Below are 16,648 nucleotides of genomic sequence, written 5' to 3' on the forward strand. Positions count from 1 at the left end.
GAATCTGAATCTGCCACTTAGGAGCTCATTTTTCTGAGCCTCCCTTCTCTGCGTCTGCAGAAGGGACTAAAGATGGACTGTGGGGTTGGTGTGGAGAATGAAAGTTATTTCAAATCCCCCTCCAGTGCTGGGGACGTAGGTTTTCAGTCAAGAGAAACAATGACTGCCTGTGTGATCGCAGCTTTCATCTCTCCGACTCTCAGGTTTCTCATCTTTAAACTGGAAGGATTCTTCAGAAGATTAAAGGAGATGGATTATAGTCTGGCATACTGTAAATGCTCAGTAATTCCGATTCCTTTCTTCACTCCCCTGAACACACACACACCTCTCCCTCCTTCTACCCAGGTGGCAGGGAGGCCATCCGCTACCTAGGTAGGAAGGGACCATCCTCGGTACCACGTGATTGCAGATCAGATACTAAAAACAAACGAGGGATTCAGAGATATCATGAAAGAGAGGAACAAAGGTAATGAAATAGGAAGATAAATTCGTGAGAAGAAAACATGGTGTACTCTAGAACTGTAAATAGTCAAGTCAGCCTGAGACAGTGGACAGGAATGGAACGCAGGTGGTTTCCAGCCAGGGGTCAATCCCTCTCTTCCAGAGTGGCCTCCAGCGAAGCATTATCCCCAGGATGGATGAGAACCCTGAGACTCTTAAGCCCGAATTTCTGAAAGGAAGTTTGAGACCGAGTCCAGTGCGGTGGGGAGTGAGGGGCAATGGAGAAGTGCCAGGAGGTCAGGAAGGCCGGCTCACGAGGGAGGAGGAGAGCTCTGCCCGAGCGCTGCAGATTCCTGGAGCAGGTGGGATGGACAGGGAGGCAGCCAGGCGCCGCTCACAAACAGAGGATGTCCAGCGCTGCTCAGCACCACTGCAAGATAAAGCCCCGGGGAAAACTCGTCTTTATTTCCAGGACATGGGCAGAAGACCATTGTTAAGTATATAAAGATGAACCGCTCAATCACTGGACGTTACTAATGTAGCCGCATAGGATGAATAAAACCAAACGTGAGCAGAATCTAGTCAGAGACCCTTGTCACTGCCTTTGAAAGGAGATATTTTTAGAATCTCCCATGAGCACCATTCCCTCCAAGCCCCCAATACTTTCTCAGAGGTTAGGTTAGGCTTGAAGTGTAGAAAACTGCCCTCCACCTAAGGGAGGTGTGGGGCATAGCCAGAAGCCCTGTCAAGAGCAGGCAGGACATTCACCCTGTGGGAAAACAGATTTGAGAGTCTGGCGTTGTCCCATAGTAGACCCTCAGCTCTTCACTATGGCTGCTTCCCTCAGGCCCAAGGCCCCACACATGCAGCAGTGGCCCGCATACGAAATGCTGTGAAGGAGTAAGAACATTGAATATAGTGAGAAGATATTGATTCATGCCCTTTCTGTGAACTCAAGGACATCACTCTAAACTCAGAGCCTGTTTCTCTCACCTGTAGAAACGGTGATATTTCCTCCCCTGCCCTCCCCACAGGGTTATCCTGAGGGTTACATGAGATCAGATGTGTGAAAGCACTCTCAAATACAAGGTGTAATTATTTGCCTGTAAACGTGGTGAGTCACCTGGCTTGTATGAAAGTTCTCCTGGCCCAATGGAAGCAGATGAGAGTTTTAGCACGTCGCCTGGGGAACGTGCCACAGGAAGGGGTTCCTGAACCGCCCCGCATCAATGGCTGTGAGTTTCTACAACATGAGAAAAATGCGACTTCTAAAGCGGCATACCCAATGAAGGCTCGCCAGATAGGGCAAATAATAAGCAGTGGTCTTGTGTAAGAGCATAATCTTCCATGGCTTAGCCAGGATATCGCTTATCAGCTTAAAATATAAACCCAGGCATCTGTCTTAGGTTTCCCTGGAAGATCAGGAAGGAAATGAATAGATGTGTTACTCTTGACTAGACAGCAGCAAACCAGAATTCACAAGCTCAAAGGCCAGGGCCTTTGACAAGTTATCTAACTTCTTTTCAAGTTTGTTTCCTCATCTGTAAAACAGGGATAAGAACAGAATGCGCCTCAGTGGTTTGTTGGGAGACTCCAGGGCTCACCCCAGGAAGGCAGAATGCCCGCTCGACGTGCCTGAGAATCACTAGGTGCTGAGACATACAGTCTGAAGGATAAAAGACGAACATTTCAATCAAGACCAAGTCAGATGTCTGCCCTTTTAAAATGAGCTTTATTGTACATAAAATAAATTAATTACAGTTTAAGCCAAAGCATGAGTGGCTTTTTAAAGTGCATCTGTGTCGGGGATTCGGCAGTCGCCCCTGCATGTATTCGCTTGCTGTAAAATAGTGTTTCCACAGTTAAGCCACAACTCGGCCAGCTCTGGAAAAACCCGGCGTCATTGCTGTGTTTACACAAATCACACCAAAATCAACTGGACACATTTTGTTTTTCTGTACCTGAAGAAACAATCTGAAAAAAAAAATTATACAGCCTCACAATTACTCAAAAGTCTGGGGCTGAGGAGTTTGTGCTCTCAACCAGCCAACACTTTCCAAGTCAGCATCCTCATACTGTGTCTGAGCCCAGAAGCTTACACATGTCTGCATATATAACATTCGGCCCATAAACTCCACTCTTTCTAGTAGGGTGGAGGTAGCATTTTCTTCTTTTTCTTAAAAAAAAAAAAAAAAAGGAAAGAAATCTGAGTATCCTTCAGGTTTGAAAGTCATTCTATAAGGGAGAGTATTCCAGAGACACATACTTATATTAAACAATCAATTCTTTCTCTTGGGGAGAGAAAAAGAAAGAAGAAGAAGAAAAAAGAAGGAAAGTCTGTGAATGCTTAATCTGTTCTTTCATTCCCACTGTAAATCACATCAATATATTGGGTGAATCTACAACTGACTGTCATTTACAAGGTAGTTAACAAAATCCCAAGCCATCACCCAACCCCTCCCCGCTCCAGAGGGAAAGCCGTGGAGACTGTTTGGCATCATCAGAGGTGGCTCATTCACGCCGCATCAGTTCTGTCCCCGTCAGGACAACACTTCCTCTCCTGGAGCAGTTCAACAGGCCCTCCTGGCCTCTCTGCTCCAGCCCTTCCTGGGACCACAAGTAACCGCCAGCGTCCAACGTTCCTGCATCACCCCCGGACCCCTTCCCGGGAAGACCAAACCCCCTCGAGCAGCCCTGCTTCAGACGGAGGTGACAGTCCTGACTTTGGCCGAGAGGGCTTGCTTGAACCTCCGCTTCAGGTCCTGCATGTTGGGGGACTTGGGCCGAGGGATGAGGGAGGTCCGTCGCTTCTCTGGCGTACCGCTGGGCTGCTGCTTGTGACTCACTTCTTTGCACAGCACATGGAAAGCGTTGTAGACGTCGTTGTCATTCTCGCTGACGGACACCTCATAGAAGGAGCAGCCCAGCACGCTGGCCAGCTGCAGTCCGAGCTGAGGGTCCACCTGCTTGACGTGCAGCAGGTCAGCCTTGTTGGCCACGACCACCACGGGCAGCCGGGTGCCCAGGTGCAGCTGCTGCACGTGCTGGTGGAGCTGGCTGGTAAGCTCATAGCTTTTGTAGTCAGTGATGGAGAAGACGATCACCACGGCATCCGCCCAGCGGATGCACCTGTTCAGCTGCTCGCTGCAGCTCAGGCCGTTCTCGTGGACCTGGAAGAGACGGGCGAGAGCGAGATGAAGGGTGAGGGCTAGAGAGAGCCCTGGCTCAGCTACAGAGCATTCAAAAGAGCCCTGGGCAAGAACACCAGGTTGCAGGCCGTCAACAAGTTCTGTCCCCCCACACTTTAGCTTTCTCGACAATATGTTGATCCAGCTGCATGGAGCTGGAATAAATAACAGAGCAGCTCACCACACTCAAGTGGAAAATTGACCTGCAGAGAACTCCATGCAGAGAGAGACTTTGTAGTTGCACAAAATGGGAAATTAACTGGCTAGACAGTAAGTCTGGGGAAGGAAAGATAGGAGCTGGAAGCATTTAAACCTGGATAACTGCCCAGTTCAAGAGGGAAAACACACACACACACACTAGCATGGCTCTTTGTCTATGGAGTAACTTTCTACAGTGTAAGAGTGATTCTGAGGATTTGGAGACGATACCTAGATGTTTGATTTTTAATGCCAAAAACATAAATGTAAAACCTGACCTTTTAAACCCTAGCACGGGCATTCTGCCAAATCCAAGTGTGTTTGGTTTGGTCTTTCCTGCTGAGTAAAATCATCCTAGGAGATTTCTGCCCCTTTAGCCAAGTCTCCCATCTAGGCTAAGACTGATCAACAGCCAGATACAACTGAAGTGTCAAGCAATATATAAAAGCCTAGACTTGACTCCTTTCCTTCTTCGGCACAAGGTACTTTGAAAACAGGAAAACAGGAGCCAAGCAGACTCCCCTTAGACTTAGTCACATATCTCAGACACTCACCTGAATACCTGGAGTGTCTTGAACCTGAATAGCCAGGGTTTCACCTTCTATTTGGACTTGTCTGGTATAGAGATTACCTACAAAGGGGAAAAAAAAGATTATGTCCTTCCTTCTTATACAACTTTTAAAACATTTTAGGGAGGAACAAAAAATTGTAGGATAATTTTTACTTAGAAATTATAACCTGAACCAATGCACAAAATCAGCTATAGTCTATTTTATTTAATGGACTTATTTCAGATGTTTTTTTAAAACAACTGCAGTTTCAACCCTGCATAGGCAGGTTTATTAAAACTAGGACAAAGCTTGTTACGTTCTTGGAAACTTAATTGCCTAATTTTAAACAAAACTTATGTGTTTAGAAAATTTCCTTGGAAAAAAATGTTCTATTTTCATACTCATCGCTCTTTGGCACCAATTTATTTTTTAGCCCCTAGATATAATGGCTTAGTGGGCAGATATTGTCAGTAAATTCACAGCCAACATCATCAATTGGAATAAAATTGTAACATAACATAGCTGACTCTACATCAAAGCAGAAGGCTGCCATGCCTTATCTGGGGATGGTTTATATAGTACATTTGAAGTAATCCCCTGTAGGTACTTCATATGGTCTAAGGACTTAAGCAATTTGCTAGCAGAGCATAGGTAGAAAGCCCTTAAGCCTCCCCAGTGGATATCCTTAATCATAGGGATTGAAAGGAATGTCCAATCATTTATTCAGGAACTCTCCTCCTAAAATTTTACCATGTAGTTATTTTTCTTTGTTAAGAAAAGAGAACTTTAGGTTTACAACTGCGATCCTTTGGCCTTGGCTTTAAAAGGTCACCTCTGAAAGGCAGCCAATAGAGAAGGCGAGGGGTGGGGGTAGGCGCTGGCCATCTTTATTTTTTTCTTCTTTTTTATGACTTTTGCAGGAGTGTTTTGAAGGGAGAGGCTCTTGAGTACAAAGGGTGCTTCCAACTGGGGTCCCTATAGTTAAAACATACCAAGGAGAATACTTTCAGGCACTTGATAAAATGATGAATGGGCTTGGAATGGAATGAGGCCAGATGGCAGTTACGGGAAGGGGGAGGGCACACAGGAGGGGGCTAGGAAAGTTGGAATTGGCAGGATCCCGGTGCTCTAGCTGTCACTCTGAAGGAACCTGCCTGGTAGACACTTAAAAAATGAGTACTAGTGCTAGCAGTACTAGTGCAGGCTGAGAGCACTTTCTTCAAATACATTTCCTCACCTGCGTTTCTTTCATAGTCGCCGATGAATCGTTTGGTGAGGAACCGGACCACGAGAGCTGCAGGTCAGAAAAGAGAAAGGAAAGGGGCTTAGCCTTGGCACAAGAAGTTAGATTGGTCTCCCTCCCCCAACCCCCACCCTAAAAAACAACTCTCAGGGAAAGCCAGCCACCAAGTGAAATTCCTACCCTGCAGCGCCCTGACCCTACTCCAGACACAACGGCGAGGGGCTAGGAGGCATTGTGAATTATGGCTCTGTCCAGCTGGAAGGGTCATTTGGCCCACCCCCAATCTCCGAGCCCGGCCGAGCCACACCTAAGCCTGCCCGCAGACAAACGTCTTTCCTAACCTTAAAGAGCTCGGAAGGGTTACGTTCACTACCTCCCCTCCCTGTGCCAGGGGCTCAAAACCCCAAAACTTCGAACCCCAGTTGTGTCGGTTGTGTAGAGGGCCGTCAACCATTTAGGATCAGTTTGTCTCCCTCATCTGATGAAGGAGGGGGAGTGGAAACGAAGCTGTCTAAGGTCCTTCCCGAGGGTGGGAGGTCCGGTTGCAGCTCCAACCTCTACTCCAAGCCCGGTTTAGTCGCAACTGCCAGCGGGGGCAGCCGAACTCCAGACCGAGAGTTAAGCGGGCTCTCGCCGGAGCGCGAGGACTCACCAGTCTTGCCCACGCCACTGGCGCCCACCACGGCAATCTTGACCAGGCGGCGGCCCGCGGCCCCCAGGCAGCAATCGGCCGCGGCTGCGCTGCCCGGGGCGGGGTACTCGGCGATGGTGCACATGTTTTGAATGAGGCGCATCGCCGCTTCGGCCGGGGCTTCACCGCGGGGAACGGGACCTGCCGGGCAGGAAGAGGATCGCACTGCGCCACAGCGGCGGGAGGACCAGACAGAGGACTCCGCGGTAGAAGAGAAGAAAAGAAAAAGAAAGGGGGTAATAAAAAAAAAAAAAAAAAGCACCGGAGAGGACGCGGCGGCCAACTAGCGCAGGCTCAGGCTCCGGGCTGGGACTGCAGCCGGGTTGCGCGCGCGCTGTTTTCTCCGCGGCCGGCCCCACCCCTTGCTCCCCGCGGCCAATCCCGGGGCGTCCTGCGCGAGGCCCCGCCCACGGCGCCGCTCCGCGCGCGCCGCGCCCCTGGGGTCTCTCGGAGCCAGTGCGGGGCCCCGTGAGGCGCGGGGGAAATGGGGCCGGCAGCCTGGGAGGGGGCAGCGGGGACTGCAGGCGACCGCGCAGCCAATGGCGGGCGCCGGGGACAACCGCGCCGGGCGCGGGCCTAGGTCCCGCTGCGCCGACACGGGGCAGGTGCTGTGGCTGTGGGGTTGGGGGCGCCTCGGTTCCGGGAAGAGGGGCTGGGTCTGGGATCGGCGGTGGAGAGATGTCTGCAGCCTGTCTGCCTGCCTGCCTGCCCACAGGAGCGCCGCCCCGGTCCCGCAGGAGCTTTCCTAGGCATCTGCACCCGCCCGGATGCCCAGCCCGCCCGCCTATTCCCGGCGGCCTGCGGACCTCTGGGCCCAGCCCCGCCCACCCTCGGGGAACCTGCGCCCGGGAGGCCGGGGCCGCGGGGGTGTGAGCGCTCGGGGTCTCTCGTCTGGATGTCCAGCCGCATGCTTGTCTACTAAATTCGGAAGACATTGACTCGGGTGCCTCTGGGCGGCATCCCGGGTCACAGATTTGACTACAATGGCAGTCTGTTTAAGGACCCGGTACCCACTCCCACTTTGACGTTGACTTTGGCGGGTTGAGGAGTGGGAAATAAAGTCACCCTTCTTGTTCTACCTCTTCTTGGCCGAGTGACAAGCTCACGTGAGCACACATATGGTCTGGTGCGTGTACAGCACACCCAGAGGCAAATCTAGAAGTAATTATAGAACAAGCTTTCTAGCGCCTCACACACATCACACCTCCCCCAGGAGCTGTGAAAAGGAAAGAGACGGTTGCCCCAGCTGTCACGGGAAACTGACCAGATTGGGAGGCAAACAGCATCTGAAATTAGTCTCTGGTTATGAGGAATGGCAAGGTCAGTTAAGTGACTTGATGCCAGTTTGCGCTCATGAAATCCCAAGCTCCAACCCCTCACATCCTCACCAAGGAAAGGCGTCTGAATCCCCCATGCAAGCAACGTTCTGTAGCTGGAACTGCTGCACAATGTCATCAGACACTCAGGCTCACCACTTACCCATCCCCCCTTCTCACCCCATCTCATTACCCCCCTAACCTTGCCGGCCCCCAAATCTTCCAGAGGCTTTTATCCTAGAGGTATATGAGAGCAAACATCATGGCCCTGTGTCCACACCCACATTAAAGGATAAAACGTAAAAATAAAGTAAACCAATTCCCTTATCTACACATCAGGCATCTAGTTCAACTCCCCCTTCCAACCTTGACTTCACCGACCAGGTATGTGACAGAATTTATGATGCTGACCCAGTTCAGACGCTGAGATGAACTCTCTGGCCTGTCACGGTTTAGGTGTTTGCAGGAACTCAAGGACAAAAAAGGAGAGTAATCTCAAGTTGCTTGGCAGCAAGTCTGCTAGAAAAGGCAACATAATTTGCAAGACACACAACCTTAGCCATAAATATAAGGAAAGATTGGCTTCTAGGGAGGTATCAAGAATGACAGAAATTCAGCCATTTGAGTCTGAAGGGAAAAGATATATCCAAAATGCACTATGTTTTTCTGTATGGTTTAACTCAAACTTGAATTTTGCTGTTCATAGACACTCCAAAGAAATGTGCCTTTTTTTTTTTTTACCATAAAATCAAATTTAGGGAGACTGTAATTACAGGTAACCATGTACTTTTCAACCCACTCCCCCCTCCAAAAAAAGGCAATAGTTCTATCATGCTTACATGGTAAAATAATTGTGTACTCTATAAAGTTTTTGTTTCACTGCTTTTTATACACACACAGAGAGAGACATATAAAAGTTGTCAAGGGGAAATTTGCTTTGAATCATTTTAGCTTCTGGAGCTTGATTTTTCACTACCATGAGCCTGTACCAAGCCTATGATTTTTCTGTCTGAAACACAAAGGCTGAATTTGGTATTCTTATTTTAGGTCTAAACGATCTGACTGTGCTTTAAAGAACACAGGAAAGAAAGGAAGAAGAAAAAGATGGGGGAAAGCTCTTCAGATTCTAAATATCAAGCAAAGAACCTACCTACCTCCACCCTACCCTGCCTCAGACCATGACACTGGGAGTTACCCCTTTTCAGAAACACATAGAATTAATATAAACGAAGAGGAAGGAGCAGGAGAATTGATGTACCTTGAAGGTTTGTTTTATTCCAGACTTCAGGTTAGGGATTTACCAAGCAAAAATCTCCTTTTTCCTTCGTGATGGTCCTGAAAGGTAGATGCCATCATTACTTCCCATTGCAGTTTTCTGTTGCTGCTCAGCAAACCACCCCCAGCCTTCATGTCTCACAGTTCTGTGGTTGACTGTGCTCAGCTTGGTGGTTCTCCCTTGGGGTATCTCGTGTTGTTGCAGTCAGAGAGCAGCTGGGCTGGAGTCATCTGAAGCCTCATCTGGGCTAGACGTCTGAAATGGCTTCTTCACTGACATCTCTGCGTTTCAGCTGACATGGCTGAAACAGCTGGGGACTGGCCAGTATCTCTCTGCCTTGCCTCTCAGTGTGGTTAGCTCAGGCTGGCTCACAGCACGGCGGGTGGCTTCCTTAAGCCGGAGTGTTCTAAGGAAGGAAGCAGAAGCTGTCGATCTCTTAAGGCCTGTGCACGGCAACTGGCACGGTATCACTTCAGCTATATTGGTCCGTCCCAGAACCCACCCAGATTCGGGGACAAGGGGAGCAGATCCTCCTTCCTGAAAAGCAGACACTGACATCCTCACCAGCTTTCCAAACATCTGATCCATTGCTCCTAAGCCTTCCATGGTATTTGGAAAGGGCTAAAGGACTGAGCAAGAGAAAAGGAAAGGTGCTTGCCTAAAGGAACAAGAAACACCCACTGGAGGCGAGTCTCCTGCATCTTCACTGAGGATGGCTTGTAAGAGCCTTTCAAGCATTCTATTTTAAAAATTAAGAAGAACCATGGCTCAGAAGCAGCATCTGGATGAAAGAGGGGAGAGGATTCATTTTGAGCTACTCATTTTCTAAGAGCTTTCTGAGTGTGGAAATAGCACCAGATGGAAGGAAGTGTAATAGAGGGTTTTCGCCCAATGGCCCTGTGCACTGTGTGTTGAATGAATGTCTTGCAGTTCTGTGCATTCCACTGCAGGGAGTCATGCCTGGTACACAGTGGGGGCACTGTGATTTTTTTAAATTGTCAACCTCTCTTTAGCAGAGGCTGGACTGAAAGAATAACTCAGCTCAAGAGACAAAAGAGGGAAGGCAGATTGGAAATCAAATAAAAAGCATACATGCACGCATACACATCCCTCTCACCATTAGAAAGATTACCTATTGACCAGAACCATATAACATTGAAAAAAGTTAAGATCTTTAAGTTCCTCAAATGGGCCTTCCCTCCCCTCTACATATCTTGGTTAGTTTCTATGGTAGCGAATGACCCGCACTCCCCACCCCCCTTTCCACACTCAGGGAGAAAGAAGAACTAGTGTTCTGCAGTTATAATCCCTTGCTGCTCTCCCAGATTTTATCTTTCTTATTCTGGAAGATTTCCTCCACTCTCTTTCTCTACTTCAATGTAGTGTGTAAAGTGAAGGTAAGAGAAAAAGTGGAGATAATCCTCCTTGTCCTTCAGGGCAAAACTGGAGATTTTCTTCTCCTCTCAATGATTTATATCTTAAAGCCTATTTGTTTTTTTCTGGCAACATAGAACACCTATTTGATAAGTAATCTGATGACAGTGGGGCTTCCCAGGTGGCGCTAGTGGTAAGGAACCCGTCTGCCAATGCAGGAGACATAAGAGATTCGGGTTCAATCCCTGGGTCAGGAAGATCCCCTGGAGAAGGGAATGCCAACCCACTTCAATACTCTTGCCTGGAGAATCCCATGAACAGAAGAGCCTGGCAGGCTATAGTCCATAGGGTTGCAAAGAGTCGAACATGACAGAAGCAACTCAGTACACATACACTGATGACAATACTCAGAATATATTCGAGTTTTTAAACATTACTTGGAGCAGCTAGTGAATTTCCACTGTGTTTTCATGGAAAGTAATAAAACTCACAGGGTGCATTTTCCCAAAGCCTTTATAACATTGAGCATTGGGAACTGACTGCATTAGTTCCTAATTATTAGGACTGCATATTATTAGTTCCAGGACTGCATTATCAATAAAGCCATGATTCGGGCTCCCTTAGTTAAATGAAAAGTCTTGCAATATTGGCACTGGACACTGTTAATTTTCTCTGAGATCGTTTTCTTCTTCTTTTCCCCAGGGCAAAGAATCCTGCAAGCTTGCAAGGATCCTGCCCCTTCTCTCTCCAACCCATCATTTGCCCAGAAGACTAAGGAGCGAAGAGGAATAAGAATTGGTCCTGCAGGAGTGATGCTCTTGGGATATTGACAGGATTCTAAGATCAGGTGATAAACATAAGAAGAAACGGTTCAGAAAGAATCAGACAATTGAGCCAATTGTTTAGTAGAATCATTGGTTCCAAATTCCTAAGCAGATTGGACACACCTAATATTTGCCCTCTAACTTTTCTTAGGGTGCTTAAAAGGTCACCTCAGAACGCTATAGTCATCCTTATTTGTCTTTGCAGAGAAAGCAAAACCTCTCCCCACAGCCTCAGCTTCTAAGCATAAGGTGAGAAGCTAAAAGGAAATTAAAACTTCATAAATATCCACCCATGTTATGAGAGAACAAACTTCTACTTCCCTTCATTCCAAGATCACCTATACGGTGGAATTAACAGGACTGAAGTCTTGTTTGGGGCCAAAGCTACTGATTCTCACTGCTTTAATTAGCTCTCAAAATCACAGGAACCATCAAATACTTTCTAAGCCCTAATTAGCATCACTGGCTCAGGCCATTCAGGAGAGTCTAAAATATCGCAGGTCATACTGTGAATTGTGGAAATGGGGCCCCAGGTTAGCCGAGATAGGTAAGTTACTTGGTTCATGAAATATAAATCATGATGTGATCATTTCTTAAACAAGCTTGAAATTCAGTCACTGCCAAAAAATAAGAAAACATTTTCATTCCAACAGAACTCTGTGAGAGGTTAGGATTTGCACCAAGATATTTGCCTTGTTAATGCATGTCCCTTCTGATTAAAAAAGAAAATGGATAGCAGATGAGAAAAACGTGATGCGATCGCTTTTAGGAAATGCACAAATGACTCATGTACTCACTTGATTTGACAAGGGTACTGGTTTCTATATAAAGAAGCAACCTAGTCCCAAAATAGAGCTTCACACAGCAGAATGTAGCTCAGAGAGGAATTACACATTCCAAGCCTGAGGAACATGAAGCTTGGTATGCTGGACCATCTCTGCCGGGAATGTTGTGTGAAGTCCATTATTAATTCATGTGGAATGTAAAGCTAGCCGCTCCATGACCTTAGCGTTTGTTAAGCTAGGAAAACTCCAGTGTAGCCTGAGACAGTTCTTACCTTGCTCTAAAAGCAAACAACGACTTAATTTTTTTTCTTTTGCAGAGAATATGTGGTGGTGGTTTAGTCGCTAAGTCGTGTCTGACTCTTTGCACCCTGTGGACTGTGGCCCACCTCTCCTCTGTCCACAGGACTCTCCAGACAAGAATACTGGAGTGGGCTGCCATGCCCTCCTCCAGGGGCTCTTCCAGGCCCAGGAATTGAACCTGGATCTCTTGCACCGCAGGCAGATTCTTTACCAACTGGGCCACCAGGGAAGCACCTAAAGAATGTGTACTCCTATATTAACTAAACAATTTGTTTGGCTCAATAGTAAATAAACTACAACAGCTTTTGTGCCATATATACGTTGAATATCCATTGAGATTAGGCATGTGAAAATGCTCTGTAAATTATAAAGGTTTAACGGTTTTATATCTTCATGATGAGAATGAAGCAGAGTAATTTTCCAGCCTGGATCATCCCATAGTCAGTTGTTGGGAAGTAGTCCATTGACAATGGGCTTTCCAGGTAGTGCTGGTGGTGAAGAATCCACCTGCCAATATAGGAGACATAAGAGATGCAGCCTCCATCCCTGGGTCAGGAAGACACCTGGAGGAGGCCATGGCAACCCACTCCAGTATTCTCACCTGGAGAATCCCATGGACAGAGGAGCCTGGTGGGCTACAGTCCGTGGGGTCGCAAAGAGTCAGACACGACTGATGTGACTTAGCACACACAAGTCTATTTACATTTCAGTCAAATCCTCCCTCAAATCCCTCTTTACCTGGGCCTAAATGTGGAGATAGGCTGCAAAGAGCAAGGCTGAATAAAGCCTTTCTTGTGTTTATTTGTCAAAACATCCAGCCAAGGCATTCCTCTCTCCCTATCTGCAGGCAAGAGGTGGAATCATGTCTTTTGGACCAGCCAGTGTCCTGCTTATCAAGCAGACCCACTCTGACTCTAGGGCAGAGTGTGGCCGGCTCCCTGAGGTCATGGCGCACACCCAGCCCAAGAGCATGTGGAGAGCGATTTCCAGGCAGCTGTGATGTACAGTGGCCGGCCCAGGGATTCCTCACATCAGCAGCATCATAAAGGAGCCCTAAGCAGCTTCTCCCTCGTTATTGTGAAACAGCCTTGACCTACGGGAGGCCCTTCCGTGGCATGACCTGTCCTGCTCCTCCATCCTTCCTCCCCAGTTCACCCGGCAGGCCCAGGGCCACTGGAATATGCCGCAGCGTGCTGTATCCTTCACCCTTCATACTACACTCTTGGCTTGTTTGTTGTCCAGCTCTCTCTGGCGTGTAAGCCCCACGCAGTAGAGATGTGTTGCTCCGTCTCCAGAACCCAGAAGCAGGCGCGTCGCACGTGCCCCCACTTATTCATCTTTGTGCTCAGTCACTCAGTCGTGTCCGCCTCTTTGCAATCCCATGGACTGTGGCCCGCCAGGTTCCTCTGTCCAGAGGGTTCTCCAGGGAAGATTACTGGAGTGAGTTGCCATGCCCTCCTCCAGGGGCTCTTCCCAGCCCAGGGATTGAACCTGGGTCTCCTGCATTGCAGGTGGACTCTTTACATCTGAAGCACCAAAGAAGCCCACTAACCCTTATAGGTATTGTGAAAAGTGAACAGATGAAAGAATCTGTGCATTTTCTATGGACTGAGAAAGGAGGTGGTGAAGAGAGCCTGGGACGCTAGAACTTTGGATGGGAATGGAGGGGAGTCAGGACCAGAGTGGGCACAGAAAGGGGAGTGGGGAGGAGAACACAGATGGAGAAGGCGTCAGAGGTGAGGCAGGCTCCCTGGCTGCTCCAGGCTCTGACTCAGCCTTGGCTCACTGTTTCCACTGATGCCAGGAGACGGACCAAGAGGGTGACTTTGAACTAAGAGGATGGCTTTGCAGTCAGAGGTTCCTGTCAGGTGGAGAAGATGGAGAGGGTGCTCCGACTGGCTGACTAGGGGCTTGGGAAGCAGAATTGAGGCCAATGGCCCAGACTCGGGGAGAGGATGAGGAAATGACAGGAGGTGGTGAGGATAGCTCAAGGAGAACATAACAGGCAAGTCAAATCCACTGAAACGCTTCAGAATCCAAAGGACCAGTTAAAAAGAAGACAGGAATATGGGGGGTGTGGCTCAAGCAACAACATTCCACGTGGGTAAGGAGAAGCAGAGAAAGGGGTATAGCATCTCAGGGAGCTAAGGGAGTGCGTTTATCTGGGATTTGGATGGGCAGGTGATTCTGGAATCTACACGGGCAGGTTGGCTGTGAGGAGGGAGAGAGTAATGGTGAGTGACTCTAGGACCTTCCCGGCGGCCAGTCCCTCTGCTACACAGCCAGCCTCCAGTCTGTGCAGAGACAGGCGGGCTGGACCGTAAGCTCACAGGGGCCAGGACTGTATTCTCTGTGCCTGGCAAGTGTCTGGCACATACTGGTGGTGGTTTAGTTGCCAAGTCGTGTCTGACTCTTTTGTGACCCCATGGACTGTAAACCACCAGTCTCCTCTATCCATGGGATTTCCCAGGCAAAAACACTGGAGTGGGTTGCCATTTCTTTCTCCAGGGGATCTTCCCAACCCAGCAATCAGACCTGGGTCTCTTGCATTGCAGGCGAAGTCCTTATCAACTGAGCCACTGGAGAAGCAGGTCTCAGTAAATAGTTGCTGATTAAAATTAATGACTAGAGGAGATTTTGTGCAGGAACAGGTCCGATGTGGCTTTCTATCATTTATTGTCTCGTGTGGGTCTTAGCTTGGTCCTAAGGGGACTTATGTGCCTTCCCTGACAATGATAATCAATACTGATTAGGCATAGGCCACATCACAGGCACTGTTCCAAGTGCTCCATATGTATTGAGTCAGTTAATTGTCGCCACAAACCCACAAGACAAGGCTAATACTGCTGTCTCCTTGTTTAACGACAGGCCCAGTAAAGCTCGGCAGTTTGCTCAAGATGACACAGGCAAAAAGTGGGAAAGGCGACGTCTGAACCCGACAGTCTGGCTCCAGAGCCCCGCCACCCACAGCCTGCTGCCCACCTCTCAGCACTGTCCCACCTCCCTGGAGCCAAGTCCCCACTATCCTCAGCCTTCATCGTGCTTGTTCATCTTCTGTGAAACTTGCAGGTGGAGGGGCTTTGTATTTGGAAGGGAAGATGTGAAATGCAAGGATGAGAGGGCAGCTGACTGGGGAAAGACTGGAGTCCCAAGTTCTGTGTGTGTTTGCTGTGTAGTGTAGCAGGAGTTGCAGCTGTTAAAATGACTTCTCATATGTATTTAAAAATGGCTTCTCATATAACCCACCAGGGTAAGAGCATTCCCCAGCTACAGCTAGAGGGCTGAGATGTGACCAGGGTGTTACTGTGTCAATTTAGGATCAGAGCCCAGAAAGTCAAGGACTGGTTCATCAGAGAAGCAACAACAAAGCAAACACTTTCAGCTTATTCCCAGGGTGGGAAGAGGAAAGAGTATCACTTCTTAAACTTAACTTAAGCATTCAGTTCATCTATCTCTTCATTTTGCCCAGAAGTCTCCAGGTCTGAAAAAGAAACTATAGTCAGCCCTTCACAACTATGGGTGCAAAACCCACAGAAACGGAGGGAAGACTTAGCATCTGTGGGTTTTGGCCACTGAGGGGGCCTGCTGGAACCAATGTCCCACCAGTACTGGGGGACTGGGTACTTAGAAATGGGTCGATGGAGTAAAATTCCATGTAACCCCAACTGTAAGCCAGGTACTCTGCTTAAGGTACTTTAAAAAAGGAAAAGTGGCATTCGTCGATTTCTTTTTCCACCTCCTGTCCTTCTATTATATAACATCAACCCTATTCAGAGCAGAGAGAATGCCTCACAATAGGCCCGGTGCTCAGTGACCAGAAGCACATTTGCTGAACACTGGTGGCTTTTGACAAATGCCGCAGCCCCACTTGAGGGTTTAGTCATTCATAGGCCCTCTGATTGCTTCGTATGTTCTTCCCATGTGACCATTATGTACAGGTAACAGGCTTCAGCAGGGGTTCAGAGGAGAGGATTCTAGTTTGTTCTGCATCCCTGGCAAACATACGCTCAATTGTCCTCAACAACGTGACACTAAAAGTTTGGAAAAACTGGTGCTTTTTCAAATGTTAACAGAAGAAGATACATCAGACATACTAGGTATTTAAATTTGCTTGTTTAAACTGTCATGTGTGGGGGGCCATGTGAAGGTCACTGAAATAATTTGGCATGATTCCTGCTCCCAGGGAATGTGTAGTCTGGTTAGGGAGGCAAGATTTACAGAGGGAAGAATAGGTGATATATTGTGATGCATACAAAGAGTGTCAAGTTGTACTTAAGGAGAAAGAGGAAGATCAACAGGTCTGGAGTGGCCAGAGGAGGTGGCTTAGGAGAGCTGAACGTGGAGCTGGACGTTGAGGGGTGAGTGAGCCTTGGATCAGAGAGTGCATTTATAGGAGGAATGAGTGTGGCGTCGTGGAGAGGGGTAGAAGAGGCTGCCCTGATAAAGAAACCGTGTCGGTCT

General features: G+C 48.3%; 1 protein-coding gene across 1 annotated transcript; it reads right to left on the reverse strand.

The window, feature by feature from the left end:
• Nucleotides 1-2,625: 2,625 nt before the first annotated feature.
• On the reverse strand, nucleotides 2,626-6,611 carry RASL11B (RAS like family 11 member B). Its single transcript, XM_065914071.1, has 4 exons — nucleotides 6,274-6,611; nucleotides 5,616-5,672; nucleotides 4,382-4,458; nucleotides 2,626-3,611 (listed from the first exon to the last, which is right to left on the reverse strand). Exons 1-4 carry the CDS (start codon nucleotides 6,413-6,415, stop codon nucleotides 3,141-3,143), a joined length of 747 nt encoding a protein of 248 aa, XP_065770143.1. The 5' UTR covers nucleotides 6,416-6,611; the 3' UTR covers nucleotides 2,626-3,140.
• Between the last annotated feature and the right edge of the window lie 10,037 nt (nucleotides 6,612-16,648).

This window comes from Muntiacus reevesi, chromosome 22, assembly GCF_963930625.1.
Source record: "Muntiacus reevesi chromosome 22, mMunRee1.1, whole genome shotgun sequence".
In the NCBI taxonomy this organism is placed as follows: domain Eukaryota; kingdom Metazoa; phylum Chordata; class Mammalia; order Artiodactyla; family Cervidae; genus Muntiacus; species Muntiacus reevesi.